General features: G+C 43.4%; 2 protein-coding genes across 2 annotated transcripts in view; both read left to right on the forward strand.

Annotated features, from left to right (window-relative positions):
- Nucleotides 1-1,406: 1,406 nt before the first annotated feature.
- LOC308087585 (heterogeneous nuclear ribonucleoprotein M-like) lies at nt 1,407-3,674 on the forward strand (the record flags this gene model as incomplete). The annotated part of the gene is made up of 8 exons (XM_080431545.1): nt 1,407-1,542; nt 1,657-1,944; nt 2,110-2,251; nt 2,867-2,916; nt 3,019-3,079; nt 3,188-3,303; nt 3,408-3,515; nt 3,585-3,674. Exons 1-8 carry the CDS (start codon nt 1,477-1,479, stop codon nt 3,672-3,674), a joined length of 921 nt encoding a protein of 306 aa, XP_080287671.1. The 5' UTR covers nt 1,407-1,476.
- A 1,030-nt stretch (nt 3,675-4,704) lies between these two features.
- Nucleotides 4,705-21,528, forward strand: part of insrb (insulin receptor b) — a 108,805-nt gene continuing 91,981 nt past the window's right edge. The window contains exon 1 of the mRNA XM_080431705.1: nt 4,705-6,059. Coding sequence (XP_080287831.1) covers nt 5,966-6,059 — 94 coding nt within the window. The 5' untranslated portion in view covers nt 4,705-5,965. The remainder of the gene's footprint in view (nt 6,060-21,528) is intronic.

A 21,528-nucleotide genomic window follows, 5' to 3' on the forward strand; every position in this document is an offset into this window, starting at 1 on the left:
CTAGGAGACAGTGTGTTTTGCCCGCAATCCTTATGTATAATAAACAGAATATTTCATGGTGAACTTTTTTTTTAATTCATTTGAAAGTCCTCCCTGAACAGGCTTGGGATGTCCCTTGGTAGTTCCTGCTTTTAGGGTGTGACTAGTCTCGAGTAGCCAGACAACTATTCCACAATCTCTGAGTGCTATAAGACTGTATCATGATTTATTATGATTATTATTATTGCTATTACTATTTATTTATTGCTTGTGAAAGTTACAGGAGTTCTTACTGTATGGTGTGTGATATGAAATGTAAGCTTAATTACAGTAATCATTATCATGTCTTCCATCATATTCAAGGGCTTTTGGGGAAAAACGAAACCTACTCCAGTCACTTTCAGTTTTGCAGAGGGGAGGGGTGTGTGTCTGTGTCCCTGGCTGCAGCTTGGCTACTTGATATCCACAACGTTCAATTGAATATAACCTCGCGTCACCAGTCTTTCCACCTCGGAGGAAAAAATTGAATGTAACCAGTGCAGTGGTGGAAAGTAACTAAGTACATTTACTCAAGTACTGTACTTAAGTACAATTTTGAGGTACTTCCGTACTTTTACTTTACTGGAGTATTTTACATTAGGAACGTATAGTATAAATGTGGTCCAGTCCGCAAGCGGTTGAAACATGGCTTAGATTGTTGTTAAATGTAATGCCTTCATTTAGAATTGGTTTAATGGGCTAGATCTTTCCAATATCTTTGTTGTAGGGAATCCCCTTTTTGTTTGTGGATTTTCTGACTTTTGAGGTTGGAAAATACTTTTAAGGGTTCAAGAATCACCATGCTCTCTGGAATTTGTAAGTGTCTGGTGATGAGGATTGTGAGATCTGAAAATGTGTATATTATTGAAGGCTAAACTTCAAGGCCTTACAAATGAGTTTGATTGTGCATGGTCCTCAATTATTCAAAAATACCCAACTGCCAATTGAAGTGTTCCATCTCTCTCGTTTTGTGTGATGTGTTTTAGAGTGGCTTATGGTGGTTGTAGTAGTAGTGAGGAAAGTATTTTGTAGTACAGCGATACTTTTAATATACTTGTGCGGTTAAGGGTATTTAAGTATTTATGGTGTTTATTTATTGTACAATGATCTGTTTATGTTATGCTAGATTTAGAATGCACCCCTTTGAATGGTATAGTCCAGGCTGGCTCATTAGCTCAGCTGAGAATAAAGTCTGCCTCTTGCCAGTTGATTTGGCTGTTGAGAAGAGCTACAGGTGGCCTTGTCCTGTTTGTATTTCTATGGTGAATAAATACACCTTCTGGTTGCAACATACTACATGGCTCTGTACTGATTCCAGCCGCTTATACGGTCCTCCTCACAGTACACAAAAACATTGAACAGAGAATCCGAAACATAAACTCTGGTAGTTCATGACAACATACCTGTTAACTCTGGACTTCTCTATCCTTTACAGTGTTGTTGAGTTTAGGACTGAGGATGAAGAAAGTTGTGGAGAAGGTCAACAAACATAACTGCAATGGATGTCCTTTGAAAGTCAAAGAGGTAGACTAAGCCATGGGTCATAATGAGCTATGAAACTACCGTGGAATGTGAATTTGGACTACTGTTAAAAACTGGAGTGAGAATTCCACTAAATTCTTTTCCCATGTGCCACAGGACCCTGATGGTATCATTGCTCAGAGGGAAGTGCACAAGGCCCAGGGAAGAGGAGGTGGCGGACCCGCTGGAGGCCATGGCGGCATGGGGGTTATGGGTGGAGGCATGGGTGGTGGCATGGGAGGTATGGAACGTATGGGGGGCATGAACATGGACCGCATGGGCCCTGGCCCTGGTGGCCCAACGGTCAATATCCCTCCCAGCCTGATGAACAACCCCAACATTCCCAACGAGATCATCCATGGCCTGCAGGCTGGCAAGATCGGCAGCAGAGTCTTCGTGGCTAATGTGAGGGGCCCTATATTTTAAAATGTGGAATATTATTTAATATAAAATATATTATTTTATATACAAAATGTTCACATTTTGATCTACGCTCTATGTTACAGCTTTAAGCCTGGCTTGTAATGTGAATATCTAACTAACCAGACCTGTCTGGCCTAATGTTTATAGCTGGACTACAAAGTGGGCTGGAAGAAACTGAAGGAGGTGTTCATGGTGGTGAGGACGGACATCCTGGAGCACAAGGATGGGAGGAGCAGAGGCATGGGTACAGTCACCTTCGACATGCCCATCGAAGCGGTCCAGGCTGTCTGTATCCTTTTTTGAAAATGTAATATAGTGGTGGTCATGTTAAGTGACTAGCTAGGTCCCCTCATCGGTCAGTTGCAGAATTTGTTGATTTTAACTTGACTAATTAAAACCGGAACGCATCTGTGTAACCACTTTAACCATTATTTTATACTTTGTCTATTCAAAAATAGCCAAATTATAAGATAATGGTTAAAGTGGTTAAAAATTTAAATTAGATGCTTTCCTGGTCTTAATGGGTTAAGCATTGTGCTTAGTCAAATACTATTCAGCAGCAGTTCTATATGACAATTCAGTGTACAATGACAGTAGGCGCTACACACTGATGCACAACAGCCCTTCCTGATTCGCTCGGTAGTGGTCCACTGCTCTTTTACTCTCAAAGTTCACTAGAAAAATTGTTCGCATCACGGATTTGCTTGAATCTGACAAGAGCCTCCGCGGTTTTGATTGAATTAGAAACCATTCGTTTGACATTGATAGCATGCAGGCACTTTTATTTATTCACAGAATGTTCTCACCCTTTTTACCGTTACTTGTTTGCATCACTGGATGAATGGTTTATAGTGGGACCTTTTTGAAATGTCTCTTGCGCGTTTCCTTAACTTCTTGTTCTTAGCCATGTTCAATGGTCAGCTGCTGTTCAACAGGGTCATGCATGTTAAACTGGTAAGTTGCTTAAGCCTATACTATATGTACCGTTTTAAGCTATGTTTAAAACAAATGACATGATCTGAGCATCATTTGTATACTTAGTTTTGTCATTTTCAGGATGAGAAGTCCATGCCCAAGGCAGACTTTGGACCACCTGAGAGACCAGCTACTCTTCCCCGTAAGTAAAAAAAAAAAAACTCCATCAGGATCAAAATCCTAGAGACTCATTGCCATGACTGACGAAGCTGAAATGTGTTATTCTACTCCCTAATGTTCTCTCTTCCAGGTGGCCTGAGTGGTATTGGTCTGGGCCTGGGGCCTGGAGGCCAGCCCATTGATGCTACACAATGGGATGGTGGTGGAGGCGCAGCAGGAATGGGCAACATGGGCCCTGGTTTTGCTGTATTGTATAGCACTTTGCGTTGCATTCTTATGCATGAAGTGTTGCATAAATAATAAAGCTTAATAGTGGTAGTAGTTTCTGTTTGCTTTTGTTAATACTTTAGTCCATACACTCTTCAGGCATGGACAATTTTGGCGGGATGAACCACATGGACAACCGTTTCGGACCCTCTGGAATGGGCAGAGTAAATGGTAAGAAGAAGGCACATAACGTATTCTACAGCGAGCGTGGAACATTTTGCTGATCTCTTCTAATGGTTTAATCTCTTGCGTTGTCATAGATGGACCCTGGAATTGGTGGTGCTTTTGACAGGGAGTTTGGTCGAAATGAAATGGGCATGTCTCGCAATAATTTTGGAGAGTCCTTTTGAGACACACACACACACACACACACACACACACACACACAGAGATATCACATATTCAGCTAGCCTGTTCTGTTAATAAGATGCTAAATTATTAAATTATTTCATCGTAGAAAGTGTACTGAAACATTGAGAAAAGACTATGCTAGACACAACCTCTGCAAACAATCACATAATTAGTAACATTTCGGTGGAACATTGCATGCCAATTAGTTCAATTAAGGTGCATCATCCCACTATTAGGCTCACAAGCCTTGTCAAGACCCAAGAAGGAATGGTTGGGGCTGTAATATTCCCTGTATTTAAGGTAGAAATCTGGTGGGAGTGTTTAGTTTAATTAACCAATATTACTCCAAAATACATTAATAATAATAATAATAATAATAATATAATTACATGTTATACTTCTGTCAGTTGAGACCAATCCCAACATTCGCAATATTGCTTTATGTATCTATTTTTGTAAGCAGTTGCCTGCGAAAAACTACTATAAGGCATTGGTTCTCAAAGTGGGGTCCGGGGACCCCCAGGAGGGGGGTTCCAGGGGGTCCCCAGCACAATTTGTTAATATAGCATCACAATCATTTGAACCCCTTTTATCAATATTTTATACGTTGGCTATTCAAAAATAGCCGATGCGCTGCGAGCTTGTACATCTGCCATTTTTGAAAATGTGAAAAATTATTTGTTAACTTTTGAATAATGTTGAATTTTTTAAAAACAAATCTTCTCTTCTGGGGACTGGGGGTCCTTGGCACAAAACATTTTCAGATGGGTGTCCGCGGCCAAATATATATCAATTTAGGGGTCCTAGAAAAGAAAGAAAACGTTATTTAAGGTACCATAACAGAAGAACTCATGGGTTTCTACAGTAGCCTAATACACTAGTAGTATACACAGTATAGCGCAGACAGTCCAGTCCAGGTCTGTGTTTATGTCGGCTGTTAGAAGCGATCCAGCCCGTGTTTTCCAGCAGGCCGCCGTGTGCCCCAGCAGCAGCTGACTGGCAGGACTTGTTTACTGGTGGAGAGACTCACACAGAAGAGACAGAGAAAAGGGGGGAACCTGAGGCAGAGGTACCGCTTAACGGGGATCCAACTTTTACACTTGACCGTCTTTTTTTTTTTAAAGTATTTTACGTTGGTTTACCTCATCGTTTTGATCGTCGTATGGACGGAGGGGATACTCACTTTTATTCCACCGCCAACGACACTGAAACCTCATTTGTTTTGGATTAGCCAGCTAGCTGTTTTTCTCTCTCTCTCTCTCTCTCCAGCTAATCTGCGAAAAGAACGAACGGACGGCGTGGTGGAGTTTTCTCACTTCAGAGCAACGTGCTTGTGAATGCGGTCGCTTTTATTCGTACGGTGGTGGAAAAAAACAAGGAGTACTGTTTGCATCAGATCAGGTCCTCCTTCTCTCTGATCTGTGTGTGTTTTCCGTTTCTGGGTGTTCATCCTCATACGTTCGCGGCGTGGTGGTCAGCGGGGGTGAAGGAGTTCAGAGGAAGGTCGTCGGGAAAAGCGATCGCTGCACGTTTTTCCTGCACGCATCCTATACAGGAGTTCCTGGGATGTGTTCCTGTTCCTATGTGTCTTTGTGCGTCTTAAAAAGGTGAGCTTCTCACCAGGAAGACACGAGAAACAAGTGGAGTACAAGAGAGACCTGTGGACTAAACTAGCACAAACCCACGCAACTCTGATCGTTATTGTCTCCGATCGCCGCCGTGCCGATATTTAGAGGTTCGGCAAAAACAAAGTGAACGAATAGAAGACACTCTTCTGTATCCAGTCCACTTCCAGGGAATTGATTGATTGGACCATTGCTTGTATTGGAATGAGAACCCTGGGGAGTGGATCGTCATCGGGGAGCTCCTCACTGGGCTGACGGTGTGGGATATTATTATTTTTGTCGGATTCATTGGAAACACTACACCAAACAGATGAAAGTGAACTACCGCATACATTTATGGAAGATGAAGCTTTTTATTCGCACGTGTGTTGCTAGAACCCAAGATCACGTTATTTAGTGGTCTGCATTTTTTTCTTCTGGGATTCTCATATAAATCAGAAAGTTGGCTTGGAAGATATTTCTAAAATTACAATACAACCACGTTAGACCCCCCGGCCCTTTTTTAGGGGGGGAAACCCGGAATACGCTGGCTAAGATTGGACATTATATTTTAAATACCAAAGTTTTGTTTTGTACTTTTGTACTGATATTTCAATACATTTGAAATTAACTTTGCCCCATTTCTTTTGGATCAACTTCAAAAAGAGAACACCCCCAAAGTCAAAATGAGGCGGTGGACGATAAAGATGCAAACACAAAGTGTGTTTTTTGTTTTCTGCGTCTTCTTTGTATTCCAGTGTGGACTAATAACTGGAGAAAGTAAGTTTAGTTGTTTTTATTCCTTTCCCTGTGCAATGTTTGTCACTGAATGTTTACCATGCCACATAGCATCCAACTTGCATGTCATTAGGTTACGTACTTGCAAAGACGCAATTTGTCTTTTGCATGGGAATATTTACAAATGGAGATACATGATGCACCTTAGTTGATTTACTCCCTTCCATTATTAATTTAATAGAAGATAAATTAATTGCAAAATATTGAATTTCTTCCTCTAAACTTGTAGCTTTGAAGCTGATGTGAGGATTTTAGTTGTATGGGAAATTCACAAATTCTCTCGACATGCCCTTACTTGGTCTAGGCAGAAAAAGGCAAATAAATATCTAAACAAATGTAAATAAGGTTTCCACTGGGTCTAGGCAGAAAAAGCCAATGAAATAAATATCTAAACAAATGTAAATAAGGTTTCTACTGGGTCTAGGCAGAAAATGCCAATGAAATATCTTACGAAAAAAAGGTTTCTACTGGGTCTAGAGTTGAACGAGCTGATAGTTGTTTTCACATGGCTGAGTGTATATGTGTGTGTGTGTGTGTGTGTGTGTGTGTGTATTGATATCTCCTTGTAGAGTTATTATTATAGCCAAGCTCAGCCCCGCCCCCTCTCTTAAAGCTATATTATTGAGGCCTGTCGCGGGTGCCTTCAGCCCCAGGGCCAGATTAGTCGTCGGGACTGGACGAGGGTGGTCTCTGCTGCAGCGGATCTAAACTGGGAGCTGCAGGATTCATTCTGCCTGGCGCCTGTGAGCAGCAGCTAGGCCTCTGATGCAGTGTTGCCAGGTTCTGTGAGAGAAACAAGCAGCCGGGTCTATGAAAACAAGCCCAAAAGAAGCAATTGGAGCACTTTAAACCTATATTACGGTGCCAACGGTTGGCTATTTCAAAATAGCAGATCTACTAGTTCACAACGCGTCGCACACGTTGTGAGCTTGTAGATATGCTATTTTCAAACATCTTAACACAAATGCTCCCTGGCACAAAGATTTGAGTACCACTGGTTTAAATAATAATGGAGGAAAAAAAGCCTAAATAAGCAAGTACACCTTAGAAACAAGCCCAAATTAGCAAGTACACCTTAGGAACAAGCCCAAATAAGCAACTACACGTTAGAAACAAGCCCAAATAAACAACTACACTTAAGAAACAAGCCCCAAAAAAACACAACCCGCACTCTACCAATATTTACAAGGACAAAAACAAGCCCAAAGTCGCTTATAATAAGGGGACATGGCAACACTGCCTCTGATGGCGACTAGCAGCCAAGCAGCAACAACATACACACGCTATGTTAGCCAGGAACGTAAACAACACGTTTAGCCTCCGACGCTAACAAGTTCCCCAAAATCCCTATAAGTGGTGGATTAGCCTACATTTTACGCCCCCAGCTCCGGCTTGGAAGCCTCTGTACTATACATTTTATTAACCGAGAAATGGCTTCTCCTTTATTGAGTTCAATCAATGAAATGATGTCAATTATTGCCCATGTTGAGTTGGACCTGGAATCAAAACAATAACATTATTTTTCCGGCCATACTTTTGATACAGATTCGAATAGATTATTATGAACACGTTATTATAACATAAGGATCATGTTATGTGTGTGTGTATGTATGTGTGCAGATAGATAGATATAGATAGATGTGTGTGTGTGTGTGTGTGTGTGTGTGTGTGTGTGTGTGTGTATATAGATATACATATATATATATATATAGATATGTGTATGTGACTGATGCCATTTAGCTCAAGTAATAAATTACAACTACACAATCAACTATATAATGGAGTATACATTATATATAGATAACTAAACATAAATATGTATTCATAGTTTGTTGGTAACTTTCTTCTATCAGGGCTTTTAATAGAATAATGTCATGGGGAATAGATGATCAACATATGGAATGGAAATCAACATACTTTGTGACAGACAAATATATAATGAATATATAATGATCTTAGCTATAATATTAGACTGCTATGATGTAGTTGCCTTGAATTCTCTTTATTTGGCTTAAGAAATGTGTTGGTGGAAACGGATGAAAATCTCTTTAGAAATTCCTTTTGGGGAAAAGTAAGGCAATTGTACAGACCAGGCAGTGTATACGTTTCAACCTATTGTCTACACAGTTTGCCTTAGTCCCTTATGCTTTTGTGCTGTGATGCTTAATTTAGAGGGTGTTACAAAGAGTTTCATGAACTGACTTCACAGGGAGCAAATGTATAGCTGTTGGCTCATTTGCTTTGCAGACAAAATAACGTTTTCTGATGTAGTGGAAAACCACACACACACACACACACACAGTCAATATTTAAAGCTTCATTGGCCATTAATTACCGTTTAGCTTATTTTAAATGTCATTAATGATCTTCCCATTTTGTTTTCTATTACTTAAAAAATGGCTCCTGAGCCCGGGTTCAAAGGAAATGTTCGGACTGAGTATTTTACACAGGGCATGTATGCAGACAGAGGCCCCTGAAAGGGGGTCTTGTGAGACAGGACCACTGGTATCTCTCTCCTCTCTGTCTTTCTCTCTCAGAGGGAGTAGAGCACATGTCATTGGCTGGTTCTGGTTCCTGATTTACTCAATTCTCTGGGAAGTGACCATATTTGGCACTCAGAGACGTTTACGCCTGGGGGGCAAACATCAACCAAAATAGTTAGCATATTTCATTGTGAATTCATTGGCACACTGCCTGCTATCCCTACCTTAGCCATGGGAAAGGGAGAGTATCGATTTCCACACCTCTCTGTGGCTGTGATTGCTGACTGCAGTCTGAAGAATGTAATAGTTATTTTTTTTACAGGTGGTTATTAGTTGATGTTGATTGGGTTGGTTTGTCATAGGAGGGTGGGGTGGGGGATGTGAACAGACGTCGCTATCAGGAAGCAGCTCTATGAAGTAACCGCTGAGCTGTCTTCTCCTGGGCTAACTAGCGAAAAACAAGTTGTGCAACTGAGAGCCTTGCCCCCTTCTTGTTCCTCTCAGGCTTGTGAGCACAGCTCTGCTGGAAGAGGTAGTGTGCGTGCATGTATATATGTTTTCCAGGGCCTGTCTACTTCTTTCACCTACTCTTAACACAATACAATCCACAAATCCCCTGAAAGTTCGTTCATTCATTCCTTGGGACAGTTCAAATTAAACTATTCTACGTATGAAGGCTGTGTCTTCAAGAATAGTTGTGAAGTCCTTATGATGCCTGCTAATGGAACATGTTAAAGTAGAGAGCCACAGCAGGAGAAAAGGTAGACTATAAAAAAAAATCCTGTCCTGTTTGTATCTCTCTGTGGCCTATTTGGAATCCACAGGCACCCTTCACTGAAGCGCACAGTGGCATTTTCCCACAATCCTGTGCGTTGCATGGAATGTGTTTGAAGTGGCCCACCCTGTAGGTGCCTGTGTGTGTGTGTGTGTGTGTGTGTGTGTGTGTGTGTGTGTACACTAGTGTACCGACCAACCAACCAACTAGGCCCTATATTAGCCTCGCCTCTTGGCTACTGACCTGCCGTCTTCCGGGCCACAATTTATTTTTTGTGAGTTTGTGTGTCTGTCCTTCCGTCTGTCAATTGGAGGCAGGTAACCAGACATGAATAGTGTCTCCCATGGCGGGAGGCTCCTGGGTGGGCAGCGTTCATCTTACACTGTTCCATGTGCCCTCTGAGTGGCCTCTTCTCTCTCTTTGCCTTATACACCCAGTTAATTGAATTGCATAACCTGTCCGCTAGCCTACTACAAAATAATATAACTCACTGGATGGTGTGCTTTTTACCACAGAACAAACTTGAGGCTGCAGTACAGTGAATGTTGTAGGACATAACAATGTTCACTCTTACCAGTCAAAAGGACTGGATGTGTAATGAGAGTAAACAGGTTGAGGATAGAAAGGTTGGCTAACTTGGCTTATGCAAGATTTCCCTCCCCATGCAGTGGCTTTCACTAGGATTTATGGTAGAATACATATGAAACACTTAAAAAGCTGAAGGTGTAAACGTGCTAGTGTTTTACAACTAAACAAAAGCACCCCATCTTTCAAGGAGTAAAGTGGATGCAAAAGTTCCAAGAACACTTCCCAGGACATCATGCATATATGCTCTTTCAATTGATTTACACAGAAGGCACCTTAACTTAGAGATACAGTAATTGACTGAGGCATATGATTGGTCATTTGCTCGTTTTATCCGTTTTTCTTCATTTTGAATGTCAGTATAATTATGTTTGATAAGCTACCTGCTAAATTCTGCCCTGCACAATATAGACCCACCACTGGCTACATGTTGCCATTGTGTATTTGCACGGTCCGTGTCCACAGACAATGGAAGAGGTCATGAACTGAGGCTCCGCTGGGTGACCAAGTGATATCCAGGAAGGCTGTATGTACTAGTAAAGGAAGTTAACTGTTTGGGTGCGTTTCCTAAGTGCTTCCTCCTCTGGCCTTATCTCTCCGAGTACCCTTTTCAACTTCTCTCTGCCTGCCGTTGCAGTTTTTAATCTTCCTTGTACGTGTGTGTTGTATGTTCTAAGCAGTCTTTCCTGCAGCACTCTGTGTCCAATAGTGATACGACCGTTATGATGAAAAACACAACTTGGCCTTTGACCCCCCCCACAGTGCTTCGCTGTTTGATTACCTGACAAAGCAATGACATCCTTGTGATACTCCTCCCAATGTTTATTACTTTTGAAAACACTTTTTTTGTTGTTGAAATAACGGAAAGCCAGAATCTTTTTAGTTTTGTTATTGAGCGTAAGCTTTCAGACATACAGTCTCTTAATGCGAGTGAAAGTGACTGACTGGATGGAATATTTGCTGCAGTTTGTGTTTTTAATCTGGAGCTTAGCTGATGCCCTCCTCCCGGACTCCCATTCCTAGATAGAGAACTATAGCTGTTTATATAAGCCTGCTCACTGCACAGAAATGCAGGGAGGGACAACAGGAGAAAACACACACACACACACACACACACACACACATGCACACGCACGTACGCAGACACGCACGTACCTACACACTATGCAGTTACACAATGCTGGAACCATCTGATTTGATGGGCCTTGTTGCTGTTTGGATCTGCCCTATTTTAACTGTTGGTGACTTCACGCTGTAAAATCCAAGTTGAGCGGTCTCTGTAATGCTCGGATCAGTAAGGGGACTTGTGTTAGTGGAAGCACCCATTGGCAGGCAAGAGCAGACAGCGGCTAAGGCGTAGAGATGGAGTTTACTTGGCTTGTTGTGTGTAGGACTTTGTTTTTGTGTGTGGCAGCCAGGGCCTGTCATTCTGGTAGAAGGCTGTATTGTCCCGTTGCCAGGAAATCATACACTCAACTGTGGTGGTACCCTAGAAGTCATACACTCAAACTAATATATGATGGTACCTTAGAAGTCATACACTTAACTATGATGGTACCCTAGAAGTCATACTCTCGAGTCTCAACTGTGATGGTACCCTAGAAGTCATACTCTCACTATTCATACTATGATGGTACCCTAACAACGCATTCAGGCCCTCTGCCTTGACCTCTCAAATGAAATGTGTGTATCAGAGACATAGAAGAGAGCAAGTTCCTCATTACACCATGTAATTTGCCTCCTAAAGTGCCCTTTATGTGTAATAGAGGTGCATCACTGTGTGTGTGTGTGTGTGTGTGTGTGTGTGTGTGTGTGTGTGTGTGTGTGTGTGTGTGTGTGTGTGTGTGGGTGGCAGAGCAAGTGCAACACTTGTTTCTGTCAGCACCTGTTTGTATGTATCTGTATACAAGCTTGCCTCTGTGTGTACGACTACGTGTGTTGTGTATTGGGACTGGATGTAACTGAACCTGATGAGTATTTTGAGGTCTGTCATGTGACTGTGGAGTCGCCCTATGACACACAGCCCAGTCAGTCTACCAGTAGTTAATCACTACTAGACTAAAACACGCACACGCGCACACATCACTGCTGGATCACAATATAGATCACTGCTTGGGGAGAGGACTTGATTGATTTAACCTTGAAATAAAGGAGCATGGTTACATGTGAAGTGTATGACTTGTAAAATTGATCATGGGTATTGCTAGCCAGAGTAAAAGTCATATAATTCTCACTGTAATAATGTCTATAGACCTATGGTAGCAAAAAAACACATAACAGTTGACATTTATCTCATCTGACTAATAAGATTTGATTTGACAATATAAAATGTGTGTGGTAATGGCGAACTAATGGTCAAAAGTCATAATGACATGATGTATTAAATACGTTTGTGAAAAATCGTTCTCTTCTGTACGCTTTTGTAAGTTGAAGCCAAGCATTCCCATTGCAATCATACACACCATAATGTATGTGAAGTTATAGTGTGTCACCCAGACAGAAGACTAGAGCTAAATCTAGCCAGGGTGGTCTGGAAGTTTGGTCAGCCTCTCATGTAACCTGAAGGTGGCAAGTTTGACCCCTGCAACAGGTAATGTGTCCCATCGCCAGCCATGAGTTTTGTTAAAGTGGTCTGGTCTTTAAAACATGATACTGCACCCCTATCTGCTCGCTCACTGTAAATCCGTTTGAATAATGGTGTCAGCTCAATGTCCCAAAACACACTGATGCTCCTCCCAGTGTAGCCCGGTTGAATTAAATGAGGGAGATTGCTTGGCTTTCTGTTTTTTTTCCTTTGTTGATATCTCCTACCCTCTGTTTTCCTATGCGTCAGATGATGGACAGATCACCCTCTGCAGTCGGGTGAGAGATGCGCAGAGCAAAAAAGCATTGCTCAGAATCAATAGCCTGATGGGTGTTGTTTTATTTTTTTACTAACTCATTGAGTGATTTGATGTGCAGCGCTGTAATTAAATGGATCGATCAGATTGGACAATGACTATGTGTTTAGTGTGTTTATCTCATTATATTAAATTGGAGCCGTGCTACCATTTGAAGAGAAAGATATACGTTTAGTAGATCCGGGGAGTTCTCTGAGTCTAGCTCCCTAAAATGGAGCTTGTTTCAACCTGGCGGTCTGCGAAAGGTTCACTTTTAATATGGACTTTATGAGTGCTTGAGTTGTGAAAACATCTTGAGCAATAGTAGTGCCATTTCCCTTAGGCTGTTGTTGGTTTGATTTGATTGATTTTGATGAAGTCTCATTAATCACAGAGGGGCTCAACATTAATCCAATGTGTTCCTAATGGATATGAGGAGTTGAGCCAGTCAAAAATTATGTACAGTTTCCCAAGAAAATTACATTGCTGTTTTGTGTTTACAGTTGGGATGCAAATTCTGTGTTTGCCTGCCATGTAAAGTCTGTGTGTTTATAGCGAGGCAGCTGAATGATCCTTCGTTGTATGACAGTGCCGCGTGGCAAACACAGCTAATCTACAAGCCCACAACACATTGCATCAGCTCCCGTGTGGATCGGCTCCCTATCGGCTCTGCAATTTGATGAAGTAAAGCATTGAGGGGACTTCTCTGTGCCTCTCAGATCAATAGCTGATCTCGCTAGACCAGCTGACGTTTAAGGTTACATGCACCCAGAGTCTTGTGAGAACTCGCGCAGTAGATTATTTTAATTACATTTTTGTCGTTGAACATTCTTTTATTTTTAGGAAGGGAATATTCAAATATGGAATACTCGTTGACACTATATGTGTGTGTGTGTGTGTGTGTGTGTGTGTGTGTGTGTGTGTGTGTGTGTGTGTGTGTGTGTGTGTGTGTGTGTGTGCGTGCGTGTGCGCGCGCACACACACACACGCACACACACGTATACATATGCAAATATAATATATTTGCATATATACTGTATATACATACATACATAGATACATACACAGTATATATGGAGTAACTGGCTCAAACTGTGAGAGAACAATGTATGTCAGCATGTCTTGATATTACAGCTTTGTGTCAATGTGAAGTAACAAGCTTAAACTGGAGACTGTGTGTGTGAGTGAGAGAGAGAGAGTGTGCTCGTGTCAGTGTGTTACTGAGTGTACCCGTGAGACAGACTCTGTCTGGGTATTGCAGCTTTCCTTTCCCTCTCTTAGGCTGTTATTCATTCGCTCTCTGACTCTCATTTCTCTCTCATCTCTCTCTCTCGGTCTCTCTCTCTCTCTCTCTCTGTCCACAGAGGCACCCCCTATCTCCCTCTCTCCCTGCCTGCTATCCCTCTCTCTTTCCCTGCCTGCTATCCTTTCCTGCTCTCTGCGTTTTTTCATTGGGGGTGAGAGGGTTCACTCTCATCCACTGATTTGTTTTTCTCACACAGCAGATGCACACTGCCTGCAGACTTGTCTTCCATATACACACATGCACCTGCTAATTCCTCTATATGGGGTGGGAAAGCCTCTTTCATACACCTTTTTATAGGTGTGAATTCCAGTCTGTTTGACACCTCTTCCACGGCGCGTCCTTGTTTTTGTATATTCTGCTTTTTATTAGACTCGCTCCAGCTGGGCGTAAGTGATGATGCTTAGCATGTACACCTGCACATCATGAACAACAGCACCCAGTCACATGGACTCCTCATTATGCTGCGCTGAGTAGGCGTGTGTGTGTTTGTGTGTGTGGGTGCTCGTGCTCAGGGAGGGGAGGGGTTGTAGTAAAGGAGGAGCCTCTTGTGTTTTTGTACGATGACCCAGCCTGAGATGGTTACTATGGTGACGGTACTAGCTGTACTATCACAGCCCCCCCGCATTCAGCATTCAACACTCAACACGCTTGTTTTGTCTTGAGAAATAGCTAGGCCTACTTAGCAAGCATACAGTTTAAACGTTACCCTGATTAGCTGTGATGACAAGTACCCATGAGAAGAAATCCAGCGTTGCTTTTTTGTTGTCTTTATGTCTATTAGGGAACATGTACAAAAGCACAAGATTACAATCATATCCCCGTCTCTGTATATACAGTATATAAAATAGCAATGTTACTTGCAGTTATTGTTACTGACAGCTTTGCTTTTGACATTTGAATTGATAATGCACACTATGATGATTTGAATTTTGAAATGTAAAATCTCAGAGGTGATTCTTAAAACATAATCAATGCATGAATTTCTATGCAGTATAATTAAAACTCCATAAGAGTGTTTAAGATCAATATGGAATTTGCAGTATATAGACCAGTATGAAACTGCAACAGTTTACAACTGGAGGCTTTAAGGACTTACATGGAAAAAATACCTGGCAACGAACGGTTGTTAAGTTGTTTGTATTGGTACTGCTATACATAATGTAGTGTAGCAAGTGTTATGCATTATCATATTTGCGATTTGTGTTATAAATATTAGCCTAATCTTCAGTTATCAAGTTATCATTTGAGTCCAACACATTTATTAAACACCACCAAAAAGAAACAAATGCAGTTAAGATAGAGGTTGGGGAAAAAGGAATTATGTAGCAGCCTCGTAGCTCGTTAGCCTCATACTTCTAGTGTTGAACTACCACTCCACCAGAGACTCTCAGGGGGCTGTATATGACGAGCATTGGATGATGGAGTTTACCTCTTAAGCAGCATATACTTGAAGCGCCACTAAGCCAGTGCTTCTCAAAGGGAATCTGTTGAGTTGGAAATGAGGGCTCACGTCTCCCCCACGTGCGCCTCAGCATCAACACAACAGCAGGTACAGAGTGAGAAAGAAAGCGCCGCAGTATAGACGAGTGTTATATACAGACAGCACTTCTTCCTCACTTCTCTCCTGCCTGCACTGATCCGTGTCCACTGCAATGTGCTCGGCTCTTGTGTGCGCGTTCACGCCCATTCGTATGTGAGCAGTGCGGAGTTTCTCTCTTTTTTTCACCGTTTCCCCTTTGTACGTCGTATACATGTCTGTACATGTGTGAGTGCACTGCATGCATGCTTTTATGTTTGCGCTTCTGTGCAGCGGCAGTTTTTCAGAAACGAGTCCAACATCCTGCACCATGCCAGCCATCGCTGCCAAGTCATCGTGTCGGGTTTGGCGTAGCGCCAGCCGGCGGACTCTGACCATGCCTCGCAAACAGCACTGGCCAAGCAGTAAATCTCATCATTTAATTATATAAAGTAGTCTTGTATGGCTTTAGTTATGCCATTTGATTACTGATGTGTGTGTGTGTGTGTGTGTTGTGCTCTGTGTGCCTGTAACAGCACTCAACTTTTCTCAGAGTACCTCGCCACACTTCTAGACAAGCTAAGCCAAGCACGTTGGAGGTAGCAGACCAGAAGAGTCTCTCTCTGTCTGTGTATGGTAGGGCTGGTCGCCCTTGGTCAAGAGAGTGAGAGAAAGAGGAGAAGAGCAAATCAAGAGAGAGTGACACTGGTGGAGACTGGAGAGACCTGAGAGAGTGTATCTAGTTCATGGTTTATGTGCTCGCCTCACATATTCCCACGTTTACTTACAGTCAAGCGGTCTCATATTGAGTTGTGCTATGCTGCAAAATGACAGAGTAATGAATGGTAGTCATTTTACAATGCTGGAGCGGCAGTGGACCCCTCCACTCTGGGGACCCATCTGTCAGAGGCTAGGTAACAGTGAGTGATTTGTTAGCTGGGGGGGAGTTTGAACGTTGAAACAACGTCAGGACTCCATCCACTCCATACCTAGCATACCCACGGATATCCTATATGGAAAAACCAACAGGGAGGGGAGGGGGGGGTGCTTTGAAAATCTTTATGAATCGACGGGGCGTCCCTTGGAAAAACAAGCAGCTGGGGGAATATTATCCCATAATCACAAACCTCATGTCTGAATGTTTTATTGTTGTGCAGGTTTTGTGATTAATAATGGCTTTATAAAAATGATATAGCCTAAAGGTTTATCAGCATGGTGAATGCCAGAGAGAGAGAGAGCAGGGAGCTATTAAAATAACCAGATACAGTACATGTCCGCTGAAAATCTTGGGGATCAATATGTTTGCTGTTTTCCTAACGGTGGGAGAGTTACAGGGCGTGTGTATGTGCATGATTTTTCCAACAGCAGTCAGGGAGAGCCGGTGGTCTACCAGTTCAGACAAACAGGCCATTAAACTCACCTGGCAGCCCCACCTTTCTGCATCACTCCATCTTCCCCTCTGCTTCTCCCTTTTCCCTCCATTCATCAAAACTGGTCCTCTGTCAACCCCCCCAGTTCTCTCCACTCAAACACATCTTTCCTCTCTCCTCATTCTCTCCACATCTCAAATTCTGCCTCATTTTCTCCTTTCCATTGTCTCTCCCCACTCTTTTCCTTGTAGTCTTTCGCTTTCTCTCTCTCTTTCACTCACTCTCTCTCTCTCTCTCTCTCTCTCTCTCTCTCTTTCTCTCTCACATGCACATGCACACACACATGCACACGCACATCTGGAGTCTAATTTCACGGAAGTTAGAATCAAATTATTCTTTCCTCTGGGTCTTTTTTCTTCGTTTGCATCACATTTAGGATTCTAGGTGCTCCTGCAGCAATGCCATCAAATCAATAGGATCTAGGGATGAGCTCACTCGTCCATTAGGGAAGCACCTCTACCCTGCCCTAACCAAAACCTGCAGGCACCAAGTGTCAAACATGATCATCTGATGAAGACCCGGTTTGCGGTCGAAACATTGTCCTAGTCTTTAATCAACTATTCTCCTGGGAGCTGACACACAGTGTACAGACTTATTTTTCTTCTCTCAAACATTATCATCTCCCCTCTATAATTTATTTATTTATCTTTCTGTCACGCATGCCACCTTTTTTCTTCGTTTTTTTTAACCATTAATTCTGAAAGGGTTTGCTGACTCGACTCTTTTTTATGTCTGCTCTTTCTGGCACATCACTACTACTCCCTCTCACATGAATTCTAAGTTGTTACGACCAACAACGGCAGCATCTTTTTTTTCTCCGTTGACCCCCTCCTAAAGGTGGTGTAGCAGTAGCTATGTGTAGCATGTGAGAGGTCAGACGGGTATACGTGCACAGGTAAGGTGGATGGTATTTGCCAGGCACAAAGAGACAACCAGTTGGAGCAGCAGCTGACGGCCAGCAGGCAGGCGTAGTTCGTCCTCCAGCTCCCATGCATAGCACTGGTTTGTGGGTCGCTGTGTCGGTGAGGCTCGGCCCTGCAGCTGCTGCCGTGTGGCTGCAAGTCTAGAAGGGCAAGGCGGCCCGGGCTGCCCCCTTCTCAGGCTCAGGCTCACCACACCAAGACACCACAGTGCTCTCCGCTCACTAACGTGGGAAGATGAAAAGGAACATCAGATGTTTTATGTATTAGTCACTCGCTGTGCATTTGGTGTGTGTGTGTGTGTGTGTGTGTGTGTGTGTGTGTGTGTGTGTGTGTGTTTCTGTCTGCACTGTATCTTTGCCTCGCACCAGTCTGCAGTTGATTAGCTGCTCCCGTTTCATACTCTTCCCTCTGTTCCCAAACGCGTCGACTATGTCAGGAATGCTGTTTTCCCCCACCACGCTTTTTTACTTGTTTGGAGCACCACCTGGTTTAGCCGTTTTGTGAGCCGCAGCCAGAAGGTTGGTTGTTTTTTTTGTGTGTGTGATTTCCTTCACAGTAAAATCCTCAGGGTGGGTCCATTTGGTTACATTTGTACACTCTCAGAGTTACAAATGGACACATGAATACTGGGGATTTTTACTGTGTAGTGAATTTCCAGACGGGGAATGCCCCCCCTCCCCTCTGTTGTACAGTTGAAATCTCTGCCTCAAACTGACCGCTTTTGAATGGCAGAAGAATTTGGCTGGAGACTTGCTGTGAAGGAGCAGGAGACATGGCAATGCAAAGTTGTATTGTCAGCGTGAAATTGTTGGAATTTACTTGTGGATTACATTCAAAGCATTTCAAAGAGAGAGCACACATTTAGACCATATAGGGCGTGTCAAGAATACATGTGCATGAATGTTGTTTATTATAACGGGAAAAGCCTTTGGTTCCAGGATTCAGTGTATGGAATGCGTCACTCTCAAACGACCTCCATTCCAGAGAGGGTTATGGTGGTAAGAGGCTGCAGGCAGACACCACGTGAAGCTGAAGAAAGGAGCTGCTATTGGAATGAGGAACTGGGCAGATTGGACAAACCTCAGATATGAAGACAATGGGGCTATCTTATCAGCGACACAAAGGGACTTGGGCTTCGTGTTCTTGGCCTGTGTTTGGCGTTTGTGACCATGGAATGGGGGGGCTGGGGGGTTTAGGTGTTGGCAGGATAAAGGTCAGAGGGTCCGGGCATGTATCCGGAAGTTGGTGTTACAGTTCCTCAAGAGATAAAACCGGAGTGAAGAAGGGCATAAATAACATGTCCTCAAGATACTGTATATTCATCTCCTATCAGACTGGACTCCAAGGTCAAACCAGGCTTGGCTGGTATAATAAACAATACAGAGTCATTGTTTTGAAAACAAGTGACAATGACCCAGTACCTCGCCTGGCCCCCTCGCCCTCTTCCTCTCTCTCTCTCTCTTCCAAATTATGATCTGTCTGTGTCTTTGTTTTGTCCCTTCACCATGTCTCCCTCCATCCATCCTCTCCTCCTTTGCAAGGGGGAGGGGGGGGGGGGTAAAGTCACCAGTGTTATCTGATTTAGCCCCCCCCCTCTCTCGCTCTCTGTTTTGTTGGCCAACCATCTGACAGCTCAGGGCCTGTTGCCTTTCTCTCTTTGCTTCAATCTGCCATGGCCTGGCGCTATGCCATGTCCTGAAACAGGACCCAGCTCTATATAAATAGGCTGGACCAGCTCCCCTCACCATACTCTTCAATGGGAGTCTGAGGCAATGGAAGAACAGGTGCTATCCCCTTGCTCTCTCTCCCGCTCTCTCTCTCTCTCTCGCACCCCACCATTCTCTACGTTTATCTGACGTCCTTAAGTATGTGGCATACTACATGTGACCATTCAACATGAGGTCAGGCATGATGCACCTGTTAGCGCGGCTTGTCTCTCGCATCACATGCTCATAGTTCAATCAAAAGTAATTCAGTCAGAATAAGATTTTAGCATGCCACTCTCCTGGGGTTTCTACATAGCACCAAGGCTGTTTGGTGAGAGATTGTTTTTCAGATTTGGCTGTGCTGTTTAAATTTCTTTTATTTTTTTTATATGGCACACTGCGCTTATTTCCTCTCTCCAAACTGCCCTCCTCTGTCTCTCTTTTCCTGGCACTCGCACTATTATTTTGGTCTTCAACTCTCTTTGTGTTAGAGGTACAAGTTGGTACATGTTAATCAAAATGCCTCTCATGCAATTTCTCAGCGTCATTTTTCACTGCGGAAACCACAGCTTGGCAGTGGGCACCCAGGGAACTGGCTTTACTTCTCAGGACTTTCCACAGCTACAGTATATTAACAAACAAATGCATTTTCCACTGGCAGTCCACTTGGCAACGTGGCCCGCATATTTTCTCTCCCGGGGGTTTGTTTAGCGACTGAGCTGTCCACAAATCTATAATCAGCAGGATCACCTCATCGGGGGTAACGTAGTCTTAAGCTGATACAGAAGAGGGGGGGGGGGGTTACTTCACATGGTCCAAAGTTAGCGTCCCACCTGGTTTCATGCGGGCCAGGTCTGGTTTCATGCTAAGCTAACTTGTGGCTCTGTTCCGCTACAGCGAGAGGCAGAGGCAGCTGTTCTCTGGTCTGTCACACATCGCTGTGGGGCCGGAGTGGCCTCCAGCCGCTCGCCTTCCAGAACCACCACTGTGCTCCACTTTCCCTGCTGCCAACCGGCACCGTCCCGTCGTCCGCACTGCTAGCATTGGTGGACGCGTATTAAATTCTCAACAGGGAACGCAACTCTAAAAATAAGAGAGGGATCCGTCTGAAATTGTAGCTACATTATGTTGGAGGCTGCAGCTGTGTATGTGCCTTAACGGAATTGTGGTCTGAGAGGTCACCGTTTTACTGCTATGGCCCCGTTTACTTTTGTCGACTAATTAGAACACTTTGCTGTATTCTCACTCTTCAGTGAAAATTCAGTGTTCAGTAACTCGTTAAGGCAAGTGTAGGGATCATCATCGACTATGTAGTAGCTCTGGTCAGTGTTCATTTAACTCTGAGAGTGTACAATGAATACTGAGGATTGTTTGTGTGTGCGTGCATTAACCTGTCATTGGCTATCTTCAGTGTTTTGCTCCCAAAAGGTTCCATCTCTGTGCGAGAATCCTATAATAATATTATTATAATTTTTTAGCTATGGGGTATGGGCCTCTTCATCTGTCTCCTCTTCCTCTTGAGCTCTGGTCCTTTCTTCTTGGCCACGTTTGTTAATCTCACACAACCTGCCATGCCACCTCCTTCAGCCCCCCGCTTCCCATCTTCTCATTCCTGCTGCCAAATTAAGTGTCAAACAGACATGAAAGGCGGGTGCTTGGCCCACATTTCTCCTATAGAGATCCACATTGCCGTACAGTACATTCCACTCTTGTTTAGTCCATTCTCTGGCCTCCCCTATATACAGCCCTCTCTCCCAGCCTCCTCCACGGCCTCATTAGCGACTGATTGGGTTGTTATTGTAATTAAGAGTTCTCGGACAGCCAGTGAGAGCACCAAGCTGTCTGCAT

This window comes from Gymnoscopelus braueri (genome assembly GCF_963280865.1).
Source record: "Gymnoscopelus braueri genome assembly, chromosome: 6".
NCBI lineage: Eukaryota > Metazoa > Chordata > Actinopteri > Myctophiformes > Myctophidae > Gymnoscopelus > Gymnoscopelus braueri.